This window comes from Loa loa (assembly GCF_000183805.2).
Source record: "Loa loa unplaced genomic scaffold supercont3.7, whole genome shotgun sequence".
Lineage (NCBI taxonomy): Eukaryota > Metazoa > Nematoda > Chromadorea > Rhabditida > Onchocercidae > Loa > Loa loa.
This window is the reverse complement of record NW_018108187.1, coordinates 350810-373801: the sequence shown is the minus strand read 5'-3', so window position 1 is coordinate 373801 and position 22992 is coordinate 350810. Positions and strand designations below refer to the sequence as shown.

General features: G+C 33.9%; 2 protein-coding genes across 3 annotated transcripts; one reads left to right on the top strand and one right to left on the bottom strand.

Moving 5' to 3' along the window:
* Nucleotides 1-5277: 5277 nt before the first annotated feature.
* Nucleotides 5278-17217, top strand: LOAG_04719. 2 transcript variants are annotated; one of them, XM_020446662.1, is made up of 15 exons: nt 5278-5482; nt 6266-6330; nt 7011-7167; nt 7573-7649; nt 7735-7852; nt 7958-8093; nt 9430-9578; nt 9931-10044; nt 12406-12501; nt 12717-12961; nt 13218-13307; nt 13500-13602; nt 13835-14058; nt 16397-16687; nt 16958-17217. In XM_020446662.1, the coding sequence occupies exons 1-15, from the start codon at nt 5395-5397 to the stop codon at nt 17006-17008; spliced, it is 2004 nt and encodes a 667-aa protein (XP_020303025.1). In that variant the 5' UTR covers nt 5278-5394; the 3' UTR covers nt 17009-17217. The 2 variants fall into 2 exon arrangements, with proteins under 2 accessions (XP_020303025.1, XP_020307320.1); XM_020446663.1 differs by lacking the exons at nt 5278-5482; nt 6266-6330; nt 7011-7167; ... (1 more) ...; nt 7735-7852; nt 7958-8093 and adding an exon at nt 8819-8929.
* A 3070-nt stretch (nt 17218-20287) lies between these two features.
* On the bottom strand, nt 20288-21715 carry LOAG_04718 (DB module family protein; the record flags this gene model as incomplete). The annotated part of the gene is made up of 4 exons (XM_003140255.1): nt 20288-20473; nt 20919-20996; nt 21227-21379; nt 21638-21715. 4 exons carry the CDS (start codon nt 21713-21715, stop codon nt 20288-20290), a joined length of 495 nt encoding a protein of 164 aa, XP_003140303.1.
* Between the last annotated feature and the right edge of the window lie 1277 nt (nt 21716-22992).

The window sequence follows — 22992 nt, the reverse complement described above, 5'->3', positions numbered from 1 at the left end:
ACACACACACACACACACACACACACACACACACACACACACACACACACACACACACACACACACACACACACACACACACATACACACACATACATACACACACACACATACACACACATACATACACAATAGAAATAAACAGACAGACAGACAAAACAATATGCATATTTAGGCGCGTGGAAGTATTATTTATAATTATAGCAGCGCGGTGCGCATGTACGAGTGTGTCTTTCCATAGAAATTAACTAACTCGTTTGATCGAAAAATGTATTTATAATATTATGTCATTATCACTGCGATACGATGATACTACTTCGGATGGCACCAGTAATTAATTAGTATTTGAGGGAGACGTTTGCAATCAATCGATCTTCAATGAATCCATGAGTGATATGATATGATACAATGATATAGGAATAGTCATCACATCCGAACCTCTGCTCGAACTCATTATGATAACACTTTTTGTCTCAAAAATGTGTAATGTTAGTGTTGTCATCAACACCAGTCCTACGTTATCATCATTGTTATTGTTGTTGTTTGATGCGTAACACATTGATACTTTCCATCACTATTTATTTTTAAGTAAATATTACTTGAGTAGAGATAAGGTAGAATGAAGATGCACAGAAAGACAGAGAGCATGCATGTTTGCAGCTGCCTAGAAGTTCTACAACTCCGCTTCTTTTAACTTTTGTTTTTTAACGAATTCATTTTTCTAAATGTTTCTTTTTATCGCTGTATAACAGATATTTCATCAGTCATCAATACACTTGCATCTAGGCATATTTAAGTACTGTTAATGAATTTATTGATCGATTTTCAAATTTCAATAGATGAAAGTTACGTAAATTTTTTTTTTGTGTTGCTCGATTTGTTCTCGTACAACAGTGAAAGGAGAAAGTAAACAAATCCCATAATCAAAGAGTATTTGAGCTGAACTTTGTTGCATTACAGTGTCATTGAAAGACAGACTTCAAATTAGCTTTCATCTTTGATTCGCGTATGTTTCCAAATATTTTTCGTTCATTTCGCATGACAGACGACGAAATTCAGATAATCATTTCTAGTTCAAATGATATTATGTATATTTTATCTTGTAATACCAAATACAAATTACTTGAAATTTTACAATCATCGTTATCATTTCCATATTGATTTTAAACATTTATGGAAAATAATCGAAGTCGTTGAAATGAAATAATTAAATGCTATATGTGCCCTTTCATTATCACCCAGACATCATCGCCTCATTGACCTATTCAGAAATATTAATCAGGTTTTATGAATCTTATGACATCGTAATAAATGCGCCTGCCCTAGTGACCACAACTAAATTTGTTGCCCTTATGTGCCTGTCTGTTAGTTTGCCTACTTTTTTATGTTTCTCTATTTATCGACATATTGCTCAACCGATCTGTTCCCTTTGCTTAATGGTACTATCCAGATACTCTATCAAATCAGTACATCAATTCGTGGTTTCCATATATTGTGTACTATCATTCCAAAATTTCCAATTGCGGTACGCAGTTGGTCAGAAGTAATTAAGGTCAAAAATTCAATTGAGACGATAACGAGGAGTTGTAGCGATTACGGAGAGGGAGAAAGAAGAGCAGGGGTTGGAGAGAGGGATTCGAATTTCGACTTCTTCCCGTTGTCATCATAGAATCACATCACATCATACATCAACGATGCAATTCACTAAATCTATCACAAATCACTAACTTCTATGCATAAAATGTATGCATTTTACATTTCATCTTATTTCAGGTTTACACTGAATCGCAAAAGACACACATACACACACACACATACAATATACAAACACACATACACATACATACACATGCACACATACATACACAAATCCATATAGACATACACATGCATGCATACCGACGACATCAGCACACATGAATACCTGACACAACACCGGTGTATACAAAATTGCGCATATCACTTCGTTCGTCCTCTATCGTTTAAAATTTACCTAATTCTGATCAACTATCGTAATACTATTTCATTTTAATTTCTATTGATACACATAAAGATGTGTTTATATTAAAGGGTATGCAACCTTCCGTTAGTTCCCCCTTATTACTATTTAAAATGAAATTCATTATTTAATTGAAGAAAAACTGATGAAGAATTTTGAAATTTGTTGTTTCCTAGGAAGGATTAATTTCAGTTAAGAATTCCAATGAGCATGGCACAGATTATAAATTAAGATATGATACCAATCAATTTTAAGGATAGTAACAATGCAATAGAAGGGACAGTTTATAAGATGATTATTCATTTTGTACCTACCTATCTACCTGGATGCAAGGACGTCATCTTTCACGTAAACCACTATTTACGAGCTTTTTTTGCGCCCTGATTAACAAAGAATGCCTTTCAATTGCCTCTCATCTGCGCCTATGTGTAATTTTGGAAGTAGCTCCAGAATATGAATTTGTGTACACATCGGGCAATATAATATATCATAATATATGCACACAGACACACACACACACACACACACACACACACACACACACACATACATATACATACATACATCGACTGCTATACTGCCTTAAGCGTAACTGCATATATTCTACATAAAGAATTAAATTTTTCTTTTAAGCGTCATTGTCGCTAGTATCATCTCCATTGGTTGTAATCCTTGGTAGCATCTATCATTACCGTTACAATTACTATTCAAAATAATTATCACGATAAGGTAAAAGAAATCATTATCAATCATTATCATTATTTCAACAATGATGAAAAAGTTACAGATATAATTTGCATAACTTCCATTTCAAACTTCTTTTAAAATTAGAAATTTTGGAATTAATGAAAGTAGTAAGAGTTGTAAGGCATCAAGCAGAGATGTACATATGTCCCATAAATTATAGGAAGGAAAAAAAGCTGCACTTTTGCTTAGGACTAAGTTGTGTCTACATGTATCACGTATATATTTATATTTATATATAGTGTGAGAGTCGTTTATCTTTTAGAGAGGGCGACAGTCAAATGTAAAATAATGATGATAATGGTGATAGAGATGCCATTTGGAAAAGTCGAGAGAAGAATGTTTGAACGTTAATTCCGCTTTATTACTTCATCCACTCCCAACAACTATGCTCATCGCTTCATTTTTTCCACAATCACCTCCTCAGCTATTTTACTCCTTAACTACTCTACTATTTGTTTGCATAAAGTGCATTTTGCTACCTATTTATTAGACACATTTAAACATCTAAGCTTACGTGACAATACTCGTCCACCTTTAGCTTATACCTGATATTATTTAGATTTTCCCACTTGCCAGTATTATATTTTTATTCACAAGATATATAGCTTCAACATTTTATTGATTGCTAATAGTTGATCATACGACAAAATGGAATATTCTTGAGGTATAATTAGGCATTTTGAAGCATTTCAATCTTATTTTTTCAATAATGTCTCAAATTAATTGAAATTAATTATCATGTTGTCAAGAAAGAAAAACAGTGCAGGACTTCATGCGACCATCGATTGGTATGCAATGCTTAAATATCAAATGCCAGATGGCTTTCAATTTTGGAGCAATGTGCACACTTCCCGGTTCGTTCATTACCAGAAGCAGTAAGCCATTTCCTACTGGCTACATCGGATTGATTTGATAACTGTTATCGCAGAAAAGATTTATGTTGGGGACACTACAGTACTTTGAGTAGTTATTTGTCCTGCATTGTTGCATGCATGATATTACAAGATTGGTTATCATTATTCAAGCTCTGCCTAGTTACCATCGTAGCATTATATGATAGTATTACAAGCAATAGCCTAAGCTTATATATGCTAATGTTCGATCAGTGGACCTCTTTTCCTTATTCCCTTCATTTCTCCTTTCCACTCTTTTCTCTTTAAGCTTTGTCCAATAAAACCAAAAGAGAGCGACAACGACTACAGCGATGAATTTCCCTTTCCATAGATATGCGTAATAATGTTTTTTTTTTTTTTTTTTGAATAGAACGGGGCAGAATCAATTTTATGCATATTTCATTCTTTCTGCGGGAAATAAACTTGTACATACACTTATCCCATACACCCCACTTCCCATTTATATATAAATGAATAAATATATAATATATACAGATAGACAGATATTCAGTTTAGATCCTCTTCATTATCAATATCAAATGCATTTGCATACATGTAACAATAACATTTGTTTTATTTTCATTCCACTTTAAACTATACATCAATATAAATGTTCTTCGTTACAATGACCTGAAATTAACCGATATATAGTGTTATTTCATCTCAAAGCTTAACATCTTTCTCCAAAATAATCAAAGTATAAGCAGTACCTTGCAACCATTACAAATTGACTTGGATAATAGTAAGTATAAGAATAGGGAGAACAAAAATGTTTTATAACGAACAGCAAGTAATCAATTAATTTTAATTTGTTTCTTATTCTGAACATATCAGTTTGTGTTGTACTTTTTACCGGATTTTCCACATTTTTACTTTGGATTTCATTGTCCTTAAGTTGACCATTCATAGGTTAGTTGTGGACTTCATATGTTATAATTTAAAATATGCTTATGTTTGATTATAAAATAATGATCGATATTCTAAAAATATGAACTAATTCTAGCAGTACCGTTGTTATATGGTGATTTCTAGAACACCCGCAATTGTTTTGTCATGCTTTTGTCACCACTTAGAAATGAAAATACAATGTAAAGAGTCAGAAAGTGTCATATCATAATTCTTTCATGCAAGAAATATGACAGTTTGTATCTGACCTTCATAATTTGATAGCAAATTTAGGAGTCGCCAGTCCATTTACGAATTGGCGCAAATTGTATCCATTCGCATTTCGTATTTCCTTGCATTTTATTCTATCATCCGCATAGATTTCCTGAAAGTTATTAGCTTATACAAGTTTCATCATCCATCATTTCGTTGTTGTTTACTACATGTGTCTAAGTAGAGAGTATGATTAGTTTAATGATTTTTTGAATTTTGCTTAGCAGCTCTATAAGTAAAATGAAAGTGAAAGAATTTTCAGCTGCTAACTCAGGAAGACTCTTGTCTAGTATTGTTGGGGTAATGGGTAATGGTAAAATAAAGAAAATTAAGCTATCAGGAAAAAGTTAAGTAAAGGGAATTAGGAGAAACGGAGAAATTTGACGATTGAGAAGTGAAATAAATGTTGAAATTGAAATTGAACGCATTAATGTGCGCATCTTTTGGAGTATTCAATTTCTGATATGGATATATACCCGATTACAGTTAGTGATCCCGTACAAAAAGTAACTGCTTGTATATTCTTGATTGGGAAACAAAAACTGGATGTAAACATCTACGGGAAGCTGTCAAATCCATCGAATTTTTGGCCAGAAAATGTCAAGTATGTTTATTAAATGTACTTCACGAGACAACAATTCTAGAAATGAACCCACAAATGCAAATACTGGAAGAACTATGGAAGGTATGTTTTGATTACTCGTGTAATCTCAGTATTTCTAATCATGGATTTAAATTGTCATTTAATGAATAAATCGTGCTTCATCCGAGTTCCATTGTACTATAGGGATGGTATCATTTTGTAGTGACACTTCGTTCGAAATTTTACAACTGTTATTGCCTAATGCAATCTTGTGATAGGCAATTTATCAGGAGGCTGGAAAGATGGAAGGGTTCTGGATAAAGGTAGAGAGAAGGGGCGAAAAGACCGTCCTTCCGCGCTTTAACACTGCTTTGTCTTCGACAGTACTACAGAACGGTGATACATCCTAGTCGAATATGCAAAGATTTTTTGCCTTTTCTCCTTAATACACTGGTATTATCAGGAACAAACAGTGCTTAAAAATTTCTACGGATCCTGCAACATCCCTTTAGTGGATAAAAGATCAGCGAGCGATTTAAGATGGAATCCTAGCTGCCGCGAATTTTGCTTGCAGAAGCTTTGATGCGATCTATTAAGAATGTTGTCATCCTGTCATTTCCAAAGACATCAAGGTTTCAACTCGAAGCCAGGATTTAGTAGAATCGTTTCTTTCTTCCTTGCCAGCGTTCCATTATCATCCAACTAATTCACTGCTTCACGCATTTGTTTATTTTTAGATTACAAAGGTTTAATTACTTGGGGAAATTTAATTACTTTCGTTTAATTACTTCCGCAGCAAATTATATGGAATGAAAATCCATTTTTTCGAAATTCCCATTTCATACTTCCCCTCTGACCTTCTCATTGTCATCATATCTCTTTCAGACATATCAAAGAACATTGCAAACATGTCAAATGATGTGCCAGCTGATGGAACCATCTCATTCCAGGTTTGACCTGTTATTCCTTATCATTTTTCTTATATCACTCCTGATTTTCAACCAAATCGTGTAATTAACTTTGTGAAAAGAGAGCCAGTTGCTGACGAAACTGTCCGGAAGGATCAATGAAGTGTATTTAAGTGAGCTAATGTTGTGAAGGGAGTGAGACTTCATTCGAGTGCAAGGAACTCGGTAGGGGATTACTTACATTCGAGACGAACTAAGGACCGGAAAGCTGTAATTCAGGATAAGTTAGGAGAGTGTCCTTCACACTCTTCTTCCCACTCATTTTCTTTGTTTCTCCATCTCATTTTAATGGATTTCCATCAAATGGCACATTGCTGTGCAAGTTCCTTATAATATCAACAACTGGAAGACTGAAAGTTCCCTTTCCGGATGACTCCGTAAAAATCTCCTCAGGATTGACTCCTTGCAGGACGTATTACCGTACTCTCCGAGTCATACTGCTCTTCCTCATATCTAAATTAGTTTCGCATAGTTGCAAACTGAGACGATGTTGCCTGTTGTTTGTGGCCTGTTCTGCTTATTGGTGTCACAATTTATTTATGTCTCAACGTAACACGTTTTAGAAGGGATGTTTGGTTAACTGTCGTGAGATCTCTTTGTGCTTTTAAGGAGCCTCAGTTGATCTAATTTCAACTTAATCTTAGTACTGAAATTTTTTGCAGGTTACAGCTTGTAAACGACAGGAGGGTGGATTCAAAAAAGCAAGTGCGGAAACGTTGGTGGCTGATGCGTCTGATGTTGAAGCAAGCACGAGTACGGCTCTAAATTGCAGAAATTTATCATCAAACAGCCTTCTCGATCGACGACAACCATTAGTCAGTAAGGGTTCGAATCCCAGATCATTTCTGCTATCACTCTGAGATACTTTTGTACTGAACGATAATCACTCTGATGAGCACAGATTTCCTTTTATTCATAGTAATTGGTTTTCCAGAATTAGACAATCCTTTTTTCCTTTTTTTGTTTTCAGTATAAATTTGATCTGTTCTAATTCACCAAAAACAAGTAATCTTCCCAGACCTCCCAGAACCCATTTCTGGTTTAGTGTTTTACTCAATCTCTTGATATAAATTTTAACACCGCACTTTTGCGCAAAGTGGTTTTTATAGTTTGCATTGTTTTATAGAATCGACAAGTACTAGGTATTGTGAAATTCATTTGAATTTGCACATTTTGGAGATTTACCAGAATTCGAGTACTGTTTAAATGATTCATTTATTTCAGCGGATTACAACGCCTCTAGATCATCGTGCAAACGCAAACCAGCTTTACCAAAGAAGCGGCCGAGCACTATGCAAGAGGTGAAACATTTAGTTAATTGTTGCAAGTCTTCTCACTTCTTTTATTACTTTGTTCAAGTTAACTTACAGCCTCTTCTTATTTTAGCCCGTGATCATAAGTGCTGAAACGGGTGAAGCTGTTGATGATGATACTGCTCCCACGGAAGATTCAGTTTGTTCATCGAGAAATACTGTTATCAACAGGGATTGCAGATTTGGTCTAGGTTCAATAATTTTTGATGACTTAGAAACCCGGCTTGAACTATAAACTAGTATTTATGCAATAATTAATAACGGGAAATTTCTGCGGTAATATTTTAGTATTGCAGTGAATAACAACATGAAAGGAAAGACAGCAGGATCAACTGATTTCTGTAAGAGTAACACCGATTTACAACGATTGTTATCAACGACAGAGAAATGCGTGCCTCCAAACTTCTGTGGTGCGACAAATGCAGCGAATATGTATGTCGTGACAAGACATCTGCTTCTTCGTTTTCTAGCTGTTCTGCTTCGAAATTTGCCTTTTGTAACTGTCTGTAGGTTGCAGATTTATGTTTGTTAGTAACGCCTAATTATGTTTTGCTCGGGAAAAATTCATTTTGCTTTTGTACAAATTTCTGAATCAAAAACTGTTACCGTATAATAGTGAGGAATTCGTATTACAAAGTGACCCAATAGCTCTAAGCAGAGTGCAAATGCAAAAAAAATTCAGCAGGGAGAGAAAAGGTTCGTTAAAGAATTAAAAAAATTGGGTAGAGAAGCTATATGAGGTAATAAAATAAATAGTGGAATAGCTAAAAGCAATTTTCCCTACGTATCTTTTATGAAGAAGTAATTATTTCATAATCATTTCATAATCATTTATTTCATATCGTAGTAGCAGTACATTATTACGCCTAAACTGACCTCTGAGGGTACTGTAATTAAAAGTAACATCTTCGCACAAGATAATCTGCGTTCTGCATATTCCGTCTTATATGTATATATGCACTACTAACATCTTTTAGTTTTCATTATGATAGCGAGTTCCTAAACGGTGAAACTAAAGCGGAACATTGGGAAACTTCGTCGATCTCTTCTACTTCCGATGCATTGATGATAGACACACGATCAAACAGCTTATCATCATTAGAGGATATTAATGGAAAGCAACAAAATGTGGAATCATTTGTCACTGATACAATTAACTATATGGATTCTACTGAACGTAGCATCAGTTCATCAAGGGCTCCTACTGGGGCTGTGGATATACAGATTACCGAGAACTCACCTTCACAAACCGATGGTTCGGTGGACAGGTGCTTTGTTTCGTCAATTTGCTTGTGTTTAACAGTGAGGGAGTCGCGAAGAAAGGAAGTGTGCATGGTGTGTGGTCATACAAAAATAACATTCAGGAGATATGATGCGCTAGTCATAAACATTCATAAATTGTCCTCCAATTTTTTACATATTTACAAAGATGAATTTGTCTGTTTCTCCTTCATTGCACATTTCCTAAATAGATCGCAAGCAATCTGAATATTCTTCCGTTATGTTTTTCTTGATTGCACTACTAACTAACATCTTACTGTTTAGTTATCTTGTTCCTGCTAAGATGTATTAACTACTTTATTTACTTGACTTCAATTTGATAATAACTCATTTTCGAGGTATGGTGAAGACGTAAAAGATAATCTCCATGCTAGAAAGAAGAAAACTCGAGGAGTTGAATGTCTAGGGATACTTGTTTGCGTAAGGACTTGTGGTTCTATCATTGTTCTAGTTTTTGTTTTCGAGTTTTTCCTCATGGTTTTTCCAGAACAAATAAATATCAAAAAACAACGGATGCGAAAATCTGCAAGCTTTCTGAACAATTTATGGATCAACGGAATGGTTCTGGCATATCAAATCTGAATGATGTCTTGATTTTAAATGCTGCAGTGAACAGTTTTCTTTGGGCTAACGCAGGTAAAATTTCCAGGCTGAAGTTTCCTTTTTTTCTTTTTATTTCAAGTTGTTATTAGCATTCGGTAGTGCATCCTCGAAACTATATCTTCATACGCTGAATTTTCGTTTGTGATCCCGTTTTGCTTTATTTTGATCAAATGTAGATGTAGTGTGACCGAAATATAATATATAAAGATTTATTATTTCGGTTAGGACCGGGATCTGAAATTTTCAGACCGCTTTACAAAAGCGAAAGCGACAGCTGTATAGTGTTGCACATTCCTAGTTTCAGATATTTTCTAAGTTTAGTAATGCTCAGCAAAAACTCCAGTAAAATAAAGTTCTTCGACATTTTATCAAAAAATATTTGTAGCTGCCGGGACGGATGGAGCAAATGCTTTCATCACTCCGGAAATGCTTGCATCTCTCTCAACTGCTGGTTTATCACCTTCTTTAGGCGTTCCATGCACCTCCACTCTTACTGACAGTATGTTTAATTTAATATTCTTATGTGAACTACAAATATTTCTATTGATGAGCATGTTTTTGCCTGTGTAGTTATTATCGCTATTTCTGACTCTCAAATTACATTTCGCTTCATGTTGTTGTAATCTTTTGTTTTTGCTATCACACTTAGACATCGCTTGAAATTAATTATGTTGCGGAACGCATGCTTCCTCATCACTTCTCAACATTCGACTGATTACTATGGTATTAGTAGTTTTGCACATATGCTTATATCAGTCAAGGGTAATTGCATGAACTTTAGAAATATCCATTCTGCGAATTGCATGTTTCCTATTCGACCCTTGCCATATCTCAATGAATCATAGTGACTGTCGGTCTCATTCTTTAATTAACTGCGTTTAGTGGAACGCAAGTTTGGAAACGGCACTTATTCTTCTGGGTATTGACTGGCTTTTACGAATAGTGCTGGATTGGTTTTCAAACAGTAGTGGATGCGTGAATCGTTAAAATTGTAAATCGTTTTGTAAAATATTATAGAGCCTTATGACTGTGTTATTTAAAACAGCTAGTTTATCACCGAGCAGTACAACTACATCCGTGAAACACGAGATACTTATTAATGATGCTCATTCAACGGCTATATCATCAACGGATCCATTGCATCTGAAAATAGCCTTCGATCTGGCTGAACCTGTTGCTCCTGAATTGGTGCCAGAACCGGCGGAATTCGTGGATGTTTGTGAAACTTTCTCTCCACAGTATGAAACATTAAAATCGCTTATCCCACTACCACTCACTTCAGCAAACGAAGCTATGTTACCCGCATGTGGAACTCTGCTACTTAATCACCCGGCTGAATTGATAACCAAATCGTCACCATCTTGTACCAACGATGGTATGTAATTTTAACTGCTTTTCCTTCTGGTGCTTTATCTTTATTCGCATGCAATTATCACTCCACCTACAAACTCGAATTTTTAAATGAGAGCTAAAATATGTTTGTTATTTGCATAGTAGCTATATTAACTGAGATGTTCTTGTTATCGTGTACGAGAATTTGGTGAATGTAACTGGATAAATATCACTAACAACCGTTAGTGATAATAGAGCTTTTACTACTCACCAACGGTCTATAAAAATTCTTACTATGGAGAAAAGTTAAATTAAATTACATTGGAGTAGTTAAGATTTCTAGTTAGCTAATGGAGCTGGCTTTCGACGGGTGTACTGTTGCAAGAAAGAACTTCGTAACTGCTCGCTTAAAGTGTTGAATTTTGGTCAGGCTGGGCAACATAACGCGTATGATATGCACACTGTTTCGCGCTAGGGCAGGTAACGAATGCATGATGATTGTTTCTTTGCCAACTTATCTGATAAAAGACAGTTTCGCGACTGCGTATCTTTTTTTTTCTAATTCAAAACTTGATGAGATGCAAATTTTTCCCCACAGCTTATATCAATGAATGCAGTTGGAACTGCAATCTTGCAATTTGTGTATTGTTAGCGTAAATTGGTGGTTGAATAATTACAGCAATGTACCATTCATGAGGCGGTTGTTGAAATGCAAATTTTTGCCCAAAACTTATGTCAATGAGCGCAGTTGGGACTGTAATTTTGCAATTTTTGTATTGTTAGCGTAAATTAGCGGTTGAACAGTTACAACAATGTATCACTCATGGAGCGGTTGTGATAATAATTCTTTCTTCCCCGGTAAACTTTCATTCTTAGAAGTGATTTTCAATCACAGATAGTTTGTATTAATACTTAAGAGCAAAAAAGTTCTGAAAAAACTATATTAATGAAGATATCCAAAGGAATGCTTATTATTCAGAAGATCTTACGTTCAAAGAAGAGGAAGTTGTAAGGACAGGTGGATTCCTTCTCGCTTTCAAAATCATAGGAACATTTAAATAAAAATGCACACATAGGTTTGAGACTAATACCTCAACCAGATTCGTTTATCCTTTTCCTTGTGTTCCCTCGTTTTCCCACTTTTCAGCTTCTTTTATTATCTTCACCGTTTTCATAATAAAAATTGGATAGTATTCCTTGTATGTTCATAGGTCTTTCTACGATTTATGGGAGAACAACATATAATGCTTTTGACGCCACAGCAATAAATGTTATGCGTTGTTATTCAAAAATTCCTCTTCATTTCTGCTTAGAATTGATACTCATGCTTGATTCTTTTGCACGTTTATTAAAATTCATTAGTTTGTTATTTTCCTGCATGTTGAATTCTTCATATTAACTTGATTTGGCTTTTCACTTTTCGAAATTCATTCACTTTAATTCTATTTGAAAGTTTAATCTCAATTTTATCTATTAATTTGGAACCTTTTGAATCCACCTTATTTGCAAGTTTTTGACAATGTTGTAGGTTTACTGAATGTTGATCAGCAGCAAAATGCAAACATGTTGCTCCTAGAAGCGGCTGCTGCTGCGACAGCCGCAGGAACGATACGAGATCTGCTAGGTTCTTTTTTTTTAAAAAAATCTGCACGGTTTTTTCCCACTTCTAAAATCCTTTTTGGAGAGCCTAAATATGAATTCATGGGCATATAAAAGAAGATACAAGAAGTGCCAACAATTCATCCATTATACAAATAAGTTAAGACTTATTTACTTTTTGGTGAAACGAACATCTAAATTTCAAAAGAAAAAAAAAAAAAAGTAAGAATGAAATTACAGGGATCACATCGACGAACGGTAGTGATGCAACAGCGGTAGATGTGATGAGCAGCCATAAGCCAAAATTATCTGCAATTCCATCAACGTCTGCTACAGCAGAAATAATTGCTACTAGTGCCCCAAACATCTTTTTCAATGATGATGATGATGGAATCAGCAAAAAACACGATCAGCGTTTAGGGAATCATTCTTCACTGAATGGTAGAGCAGCATCTGCTAGCGAAAATGTTGTTAATATGTTGAACGTTGGTCATTTTCGAGAATTCTTGATTAATTATGCGTCATTTCCCTCTACTTCTATTCTTGTAATTATGTTTCTCTTTTTTGAAAAGGAATGAAAAGTCTTCTATTTTTTCAGATGAAATGCTTTTTTGTTAACCCTTCTATCCTTACCAACTTATTGCCTTATGACCTGTAAAGGAATGCAGGAAATTTCCGGAAACGAACATCTGTAAATCCCCTTTATTATAATATAATATTAGCTATTTACATTCGTTGCAGTTGGGTGATGTAAAACGCCAACCAAATAAAGCAGTGAGGTGCAAAATCAGTGATGTAAAATTAAACGTGAAAAGGCGAGCAAATGAAGAGGTTTCGTTTTTCCATATTATTCTGAATAGGCCATGTCGATTTTTTTTTTTTTTTTTGATGCTTCTGTTACCAATATTCACCATATCGTAAGTAAAATGAAATTTTCGGGACAACATGGCTTTTAGAGGTGAATTTTCGGCGATACAAGTTCATTCTGCAAATTTCGCATTTTTATCGATACACTAATTCCAGACTCTGAGCAGTGCAGCACGTGCGATTACTAAAGAAGAAAAGATCGATCTAGATGAGCTGGAAAATTTTGCGCAAACGTTCAAAAAGCAGCGCATTAAATTTGGTAAGATTTATGATATCAGTTTGATGGATTGTCGGCAATAAGTAATTTTTTTGAAAGTTACGACCAATCTGAGATTTGGCATTATTCATCTTCATGAAAGCAAAAACTGATGAGATTATCTCAGCAGAAAATGAGGATTTATGATTACTTTTTCAATAATTTATAATTCTACTGTTGTTTCTTAGACCGAATTTTGCAAGATATTAAAAATCGTTGGATTTGGCTTTTGTAGGTTTCACGCAAGGTGATGTTGGTCTTGCCCTTGGACGCCGTTATGGTACTGACTTTTCGCAAACAACTATATCTCGCTTCGAAGCACTAAATTTATCCTTCAAAAACATGTGCAAATTACGGCCATTACTCAAAGAATGGTTGGAGGATGCGGAAGCGGCATTGGCCAACGGTGCAACAATCAGTGATCTTTTGGATGCACCCTCTAAAGAGCCTACTTCACATGTTCGTTTATTTATTTCTTCCTATTACAGCATGTATATTTGCTGACAGAATTCTTCGAACTACCAAGGCTTATTTTTTACAATATGTCTAATTTGTATTTGCTTACAATTTAAATCCTCTTTTGTTAATTTGATTATCAATTTTGCGTTAGCAATTATCTTGCACATCGAAATTGTCCGTATTTTTAGTAGAATGGTAACTGATCTGAAATATCTGTTATGCGGTATTTTTTGGGATACAGCTTTATCTTACATCTTATTCTACCCTTCGTATCCTTATCGATTTTATCTTGCTAATGCACGCATGTGACTCTTTTTCATGGAATTTCTTAGAGTCCGAAATGCTTGATAATCTTGGGACTGTTTGAGCTTGACTTCCAGAAAAGCTTTAGAACAGGATTATTCAAAAATTATCCTTATGGAAAAAATTATCCCTTTTTTTTTAATACTCGAGAAACTGTTTCGACATCCTTGCTTTAAAGCTTCATTTTATACCATTTATTTATTTTTCATTTTAATCTTTCTGCTCTCCAACGTGTTACAACGACCTGTTTTCTAACATGTCATTTTTAAGAATTTTTCATCAAGACTGGTAGTTTTACCAGTGAGAAACTTTCAAGAGTATTACCACTTCATTTCCTCCTTGCTAAAGTGAAATTGCAGCTAAGAAAGCAGATGCTTCAGGAATATATGGATTTGAAGCAAGCAAAACTTTATTACCCTTTCAATCAAGTAGATTTTGAAATCTGATCATGAAACATTCCTTCATTCAATAAACATAAGTAACATTTCTAAATGTAGTTAGTACAACTACTATTTGCAATGGGGTGATTCGTAAAATCAAATCATATGTTAGGATAGTAACAAAAATGTAAATAAGGATAAATATGGTGCAGGAAAATGCTGATGAATAGAGAATGCTGTTGTTCAGTTGTCTAATTCGCCTTGACATTAATCAGATACACAGGTATGTGCATCTGATTTATGGTTTTCAGAGTGTACATCAGGATTTCAGTAACTGCTAAACAAGAAATTCTGGAAATGATTATTTTTCCTCTTGAATTCATGAATGTTCTAGTCATATTTTCAAAGTGTCTAGTCTTTTATCAGCTCCAAAAATCCTTTATTTACGTATACCAAATATGGAATATGATTTTAAGATCATGCTGTACAGTGGCAGTTCTTGATCCTTATACTAAAACTTTCTCTTTGTTTCCGACTTCCTAAAATGTCAGCAGAGTTTCATGCTCCATGGCCTAATTTACTAAAATGTGGTGGGAAAATCACAAGATTAGTGTTTTTAGTGTTTCTAGAAATTATCCATACTGTTTTACCTTGACCACGCAGATTATGTTCCCTTTTCCTGTGGTTGCGTTTTTTAACCATTTTACGAAGGATTAGTAAATATCAGTGGTAAGTAGAAATGTCTGGATTTGGTTTTAGCTTTTGGTTTATAGGACTCTGATTTTAAGAAATCTGATGTTGCGAAAAAGGAGCTCTTATATTTCTATTAAATTTTCGGCAGTATGGGTCTATCACAATAGATAGTAATTTTAGATTTTGGAAGTCTTTTTCGAAAATTCAGTTTATTGACTGGTTAATTCGATTAATAATTACTCATATTGTAATTGTTAACGAATGTTGTAACAATTGGCAATACAATTAACAGTTAAATTATTTAATTTAATAATGGGTACTTATGGGATAAGTGAAAGTGTGAGCTAACCTATTTTCATGCAAAATTTCTTTTGCATGAGGAAAAACTGAAGTTTTGGATTGCTATTTATTAAAATGTAGATCAATGTTGTAGGTCTGTTTTAGGACTTTTTTTTTGTAGGTCCTTCGAACACCTTCTAGCTGAGATATGTTAAGGGTTCTATTTTCTTATTTAATTCTTGATGTATAGTGTGCCTCTGTTTGCATTAATAAAAGTCCCGGGAAACAGCTTTGTGTTTTATGTAGAACACTTTATTGAAAACACCACAAAACACCAACACTATAAGAACACCGTATAACATCATAAGTTTTCGAACTTTTTCAAGTGACAAAATCTCCTGTCTCTTATTTTTATGTCAAATTTCTTAAACTTGCTAGAAAATAGTATTTAAACCGTTGTATTTTCTTGATTACTGTTTTGTCTGTTTTTCACTATCAAGTTAAAGAACTATGAATAATAAAGTATATTAGTAGTGAATAAAGTTTAGGCAGAACTTTGTTGTTGCGGGAAAATATTTCTGTTTGAATACTAAGCTTGATAATCACCTCACCAAGGATCCAAAAGTTGTTTTGAAGGAAAGGATGTTTTGCTAGCTGTAAAGCTAATGGAGATTTTTTTTCAGTACCCGACATCGGTGATACATTTGCCACTGAATAATAACAAACCGAGCTCTGTAGTGAACGTCAGTGTAAACAGTGGTAACAAAATGCCAAGCGACGAGCCGCCGTCACCAAATGGATCCATTGTGTGCAGTTCAGGCGCTGGTGGTGGTGTCCCGCTGAAAAAACGTCGAAAGCGAACTAACTTGGATCTAGCACAGCGTTCTGCACTGGATGCTTACTTTGACATGAACCCACGTCCAGATCATGATCGGATGGCTGAAATCGCAGAATTAGTAGGGCTAGATCGAGATGTAAGTTATCATTGTTAATTGCTGCACAGGACTACATTCAGTTAGAAGCTATCCCTAGTGAATTAACTCATTTAGTTTCACTAAGGATAGCAACCGTTTGGAGTGATTGTGGTTCGTTAAAGCATAACTCCCCGTAATGGTTTGATATTCGGCATTCCCAGTCCATATCACGATCATCATGATGACTATGTACAGTTCCTGTTATTTTTATTTTTGCGTCGATATCTTATAAAGCTTCCGTTTTTCTTTAAATTGGCTCATTCATTCCAGGTAGTTCGTGTATGGTTCTGTAATCGACGCCAGAAACTTCGTAAAGAATAATTCATTACATTAGTTGTGCATTTCGGTTCGGCCTCTCAATTTCAGTATCACGCTACGATTCGCTTTTTTGCCTTTTTTGCCTCAGAAGTCTTTCTTGATACAGAGTAGTCATTTCCTTGTTTTCCTTTTTTTTCAACTCCTATTATTTTTTGATTTTTTGTTCAGGTAAAATAATTCAGCGGGTTTATTGCGATTTGCCTTTTTGCAACTCATTCTTTCACTTTTTTTTCTGATGAAAATCGACACTGAAAACTCAGTAACAGCTAAAGGAAATGAAATTATAAGTTCGTGGTCTTTTGGACTTTTGAAGCGCAAAATTTACATAATTTTCCAAAAACATAATTTCGAAATAGTACCCTTGTATTTAAGATATATTTTTTTTGTAAGTTTTATTTTCGTCTTTTTAGCTAAAAGAGTGCTATGCTTCTTTAAAAGTTGGCTCTCTGTTATCGCTGTTCTTGATTCCGTGAATTTTTTTTCATGTGCCTTTTGAATTTTTTTCTCTGCGTTTATATTATATTTACTTTTTATTGCGTAATCTGCTTCTCTTTCGTAGCATTTTATCTTATTTTTATCATTTAAAGCATTTTTGGCAAAAGCGTTTCTTTTCTTGAATGTTTGGTTCTATTCTTACGTGTGTTCTCTCTATTATTTGTTACGCCAAATGTATGCATATTTGTTTATTTTTCCAGGTCAAGCTGTTGAGAGCTGTCCACCTTTTCATAAGGTTAGAGTAGTTCTCGTACCGCTGCATCCAGTTAAGTTCTTTTCCGGTACCGTTTTGCTCATTATTGATCGATTTCGTTAACAGATTACTCTTGTAGAATAATTTCAGTTATCCATACTCTCATTGTATTGAGCCCGATAGTAGGTTTTGATATAGTTTCTCGTTTGAATTAAGCATTTACTGATTTCTTGTTATAAGCCATTTGTAGGTTAAAAATAATTTTTGTCTCTTGTATAGAATCCTCCGAACATTCTCTGGATGCGGTTTGCCCATCATTATGAATCGAGTTAAGCTGACATTTCGTATTTTCTGTGTAAGAAAATGCAGCACATTTGTTCGTTAATGAAAATTGGAAACGTGTCAAAACATCTGAAAATAGTGCTGCTCACAGACTTTTAATATTCATGTAACATAAGAATTATGTATTTTTAAAATGTGTCCTGTAGATTTCGTTCATTGGAAATTCAACAGATGTGCCGGTGTTTGTGAAAGGATTGTTTACTTTAACGAATATACCAACTTTACAAGTTTTCATTCGAAGTCCCTGCGGCTCAATGATGAATTAAGCGAAATTTTTTGGATAGAGAAACCAGATTTCAAATTTCTCTAATATTTGCGACTTGACTTTTGAATTACAGTCGACTTTTGAATACAGTCCTTGTCTACTTCATATCAAAATTAAGACATCTTTTCTCTAGATATGGAATTCAGATTGATAGCAGTATTCTCTCGTACTCTAATAGATGACAAGGAGGCGCGCATAGGATTATTTTAAAAGACTAAACACTGCTTTTAGATTTCATTAGCTATTTTGGTGCAACGATAGTTCCGGAGTCAGCGCAAATTGGTCTTCAGGTTATGACACCTGGGATACATTTGATGTTAATGGTATATATATATACCTCTTCGGGACTGTTTTCCGAGTTCATATTTTGCATTTCTTTGTTATAGATTCATCCTTTACGGAAGTATTAGTTTACATTCATGCGCTTATTACTGTTTCCCTGTGCAAATTATTATTTCTGGTGATTTTTATCCTGCTCGTCTGATGTCGGTGGTTCAGTCTTCTATTTTTCACTCAAGTTGAAAAGATTGTACTTATGCAGATGTGACTTTTGATTCCAACCGCTATTTTTTTGTTTGTTTGCTTGCATCCAAACGACGAGTATATGTCTGATATCATGGCCAGTTTGTTTTTACTATAAAACATCACGCGAGTAATACGATTGTTTTCATCATTTTTTGAATCTTACTTCCCTTTGTTTAACATAAAATGAGATAATCGTCGTTGCTGTTATAAATCCAATTTGTGATACAACAATAATAATGCTTGTAGTTTTTGGTTATCTCGGTAAAACTACAGAACATATATAACGAAAACAAAGCCTAACTTAGAACTCAAAAGTTACCAAGAAATTCTACGTCCGACACTTATTAGCAAGAATAATAAAGTAAAGTTGACTGGGAAAATGAAGAAAAGGAATCAAAAGGACAGGCATAGGTCATGTATAGCTTTCTAGTTATCAGAGTTTGGGATCCATATCCGGTAGATTTTTTTTTGCTATTTCAATCTCTATATGGCAGGAGAAGTAGGTGATTTCCTTCATTGGCAGTGAAATTCCGTCTTCAGTTGGTTTCAATGGTGTCATGTGGACGGAAAAAGCAGGGGAATGTCATTTATGCTGAAATTATCAAATATATTTTTAAGAGGAAGACCGAAAATTAGCTTGAACTGAGAGGCAGGCGACCCGATGTTTTGGTCAGTTAGATTTATCAATTTGTTCCAAAACTGTAAATAACGTTAAAAGTCCGATAAATAAAGTCTCTATTCTGCTATCTTTGACAATTTAACATCGTCCTTTGTAGGGTATGCCAATACATTTTGGGAGTATATGACTTAGGCTTGTACGATTTGTTGTTCATTATCCAATAAATGATATTATGGTTCATTTACTCTACCCATATTGTTTCCATATTACATAATAATTGAAACAAATCGTTGGTCGGGATGATATTTTCAAAATTATTGAAGTGTCATCATGACCGTTAAAGTATTGCTTCAAGTATTCACTTGCACATAATTCTGCACTAAAGAAATTTATAAAACTTATATGCCGGAAAAGTTCGAAAATATCGACGAGATATGTTAGCAATTGAGCTGTATTTTTGATGTCTAATGGACGTATTTTATGTATTTCTTCCTGTTTAATAAATTAGCTTTAATTAATTATATCTTTCATTTACTTGAAATTCTGATGTCCTGGTGACATATCGAAATTTGGAGACTATTTGTCGGTTTATACTGAAAGGATGCATAGAAACTAAAAAAAATACAATAATCATTTGGGAATTTACAATAAAATGCAGTTTAAATATTTTTACAAACACATAGTATGCATCATGCAAAGTACTAATCGAATCGATTAAATCATTAATTGCTTATCATGAAATGCATCCTACGGTTAAAATTATTTTTTCACAAAATTCATGCTACCAGAGGGTCCGATGTTTCTTAAATGAGATTAATTTTAAATTAGAAAATAAGATTTAACTCAATCTAATGGGATACCACTTTGATGGCAGTAAAATATTACGTTCAAGTTAAACAGACACGTCGCATCATTCCTACTGATAGCATTAATGCCTTGTCCTGCTGGATCACAAAATCGTAAACAACGATCACCAACACCCAGCTTACTGTCCGCTAAATTCAAGTGGTTACAACACTTGCGATTATCCTGAAATGAAGAGCCGGTCTAAGAAAACTCTGCTCAAGGGATTATGAGCTCAGGCATGTCCTATTTTTGTTTTTTTTTAGTATTGATAGCATTAACTCCTTTAACTGGCACCTTTCTTAAAACTTTTGATGCGGAAATAGTCTATCTTAATGCCTGGAAAGATTTATACGTTAGAATTTACTGAAAGTTCATTGAAAGTTAGTACCACGTGCTTATGTTATTTTTAAAATGATACTGTTTTGTAGAAGAAATAGGAGGGAAGAAATTCTGAAAATTCAAAAATGCTCTTAAAAAGCGATACATAAAGTTAAATGGATCTCAATTAAACGAAAAATAATTTGAAATTTGAGATGAATTTTTCTTTTTACATCACCGCTTCCATGGTTTTTCACAATAAGAATTATTTGATCAATAAAATTTTAGCAGTAACCGATTTGATTTTTACCTGATTTTGTGAGGCGCAATATAGTACAGCACTGATATGTTTCAGACCACATTTTCTAGATGCAATTGCTTTCATTAGCTAGAAATTTATTACAGTAAATTTGCTGGATGTTATGAATTTATGTTTAAAAAGAGTAAACTGATTTGATTGGAAAAAATAAGCAAGTGAATAATAATTTATTTTATAATAATTAACATTTAAATATTCATTACTATCTATCCTCACCACTGGATATCCATGGTAACTTCTTCATATCATTTTATTATTAAACAAGTATATCAATAAGTCAATAAATAATTCATTCTTACCAAATTTCGAGCTGGAACATCTTCAATTTCGTACTGACATAAGGTATGGCATCCTTCTGGTACGTATAGTTCGCAACATTGGCGGAATAGTACGTCGGCTCGACTCCTGTTGACACATGGACTGTAATCCGTTTCAGGATGACCACATTTCCCCTATCATAATAATATTGTTAAGCGGGATGGTTGTGAAATGTCTCTACTTTATTGCCAAAATTACCCAATAATTTGGGAAGACTGGGAGGGGGAGACATTGGTTCCGAGTTTAGAAAACTGACAAGATATCTTAAGCATACATGATACTGTCGACCTGTGGAGATCCATCAGCTAGTAATGTCACTTCTCAAAATACCTGAGCATCCTAGGCAATAAAAACAATACATCTTGTTTGGAGAAAAGGAGAAAATGCAGAACCTTTTCCTCCTCTGCTCTGCAGATTGTGCCCAATCCAAGGATAGTAATTAATGACAGCAAAATTAGTTTCGAAAACATCCTCTGAAACGTTGACTTTCTTTGAAAGTAGAGATTTAGATTCTTGTATTTAATTAAGTTTATTTCACGTGGATACGTAAGCGCACTTACAAACGGATAAATACTTAATCCATTCAAACATATGCTCATACGAACACGTACGTACGTACAAATTGTTTACAACAAAGGAGCATTAATTTTGTGAACGCAAGAATACTTCAGTATATATTGAAGTGAAGAAAGATAAAATAGTGAAATAAAAGCTATTTTGGGGTGCAGAATTGAATTGAGCAGATGAAGAAGATAGATATCAAATATGGATGGATATATCTCCCAAGGATGAATCATGACATATTAAATATGTTAAATCTGTGATACCCGGAATTCGGGTCAATTTTATTCCTGCAACGCGGATGCAAATCCACAAAATGGGTAAAATTCTGTAAGGATACCAATTCTTGCCTATTTATCACTTCGTTTCTTAATTCAGTCATTTCAAAACAATCGATTATCACTGCAGTAATCAAAATAACGAAGATTTGTCATGCATTTTGACCCAAATGAATGAGAAAATTTCCGTTTTAAAAGTATGACACTTTTTTTCAGAATATTTGAAGTGGAATAGAAAGTGAAGGAATGGCTATTTTATAAAGTTATTGAGTGGACCGATTTGTCTTTAATTCTTGGCACTTATCACTTCCTGTCCAATTATTTCAGTACATTTTGGCTATTATTTTGTATTTGTATCACTTATTTTTCCATTTTCGGAGATTATTAGGAATCTTGAATCTTAATTATTATCATCCTTTCCCTTCTCTTATTGACTACTAACATTAAGTGAAACATTCTTCCCTAGTCGTACGTGTAATCATGTCTACTACAAATGAAAAAGTACTTTGTCATTTTTTCAAACTGCTATCTTTTCCAGGCTTGATTTTCAAACAAGCTTTGCATAATTTGGTAAGAAACTAGTTTTGTTACTGTATCGCTTATTTGTCTGAAAATTTCACATTCACACTTGAGAAATAAAAGAAACAAAATCAACTGTTTTAAAATCCATTTAATTCAGAAGAATACTTCAAATAACAATGTCAATAATAACAATAATAATAATTAATAATAATAATAATAACAATAATAATAATAATAATAATAATAATAATAATAATAATAATAATAATAATAATAATAATAATAATAATAATAATAATAATAATAATAATAATATAATAATAATAATAATAATAATAATAATAATAATAATAAAGTAGTATTACTTACTTCTTTCGTATTGTTTC

What these genes read in the sequence shown, in the direction of transcription:
- LOAG_04719 (XM_020446662.1), top strand. Translation starts at nt 5,395, where the DNA reads ATGTCAAGTATGTTTATTAAATGTACTTCACGAGACAACAATTCTAGA. An exon ending in GCGACAAATGCAGCGAATAT is followed by an intron (nt 8,094 to 9,429) that starts GTATGTCGTGAC and finishes TGGTTTTTCCAG; the next exon opens with AACAAATAAATATCAAAAAA. An exon ending in CACCTCCACTCTTACTGACA is followed by an intron (nt 10,045 to 12,405) that starts GTATGTTTAATT and finishes ACAATGTTGTAG; the next exon opens with GTTTACTGAATGTTGATCAG.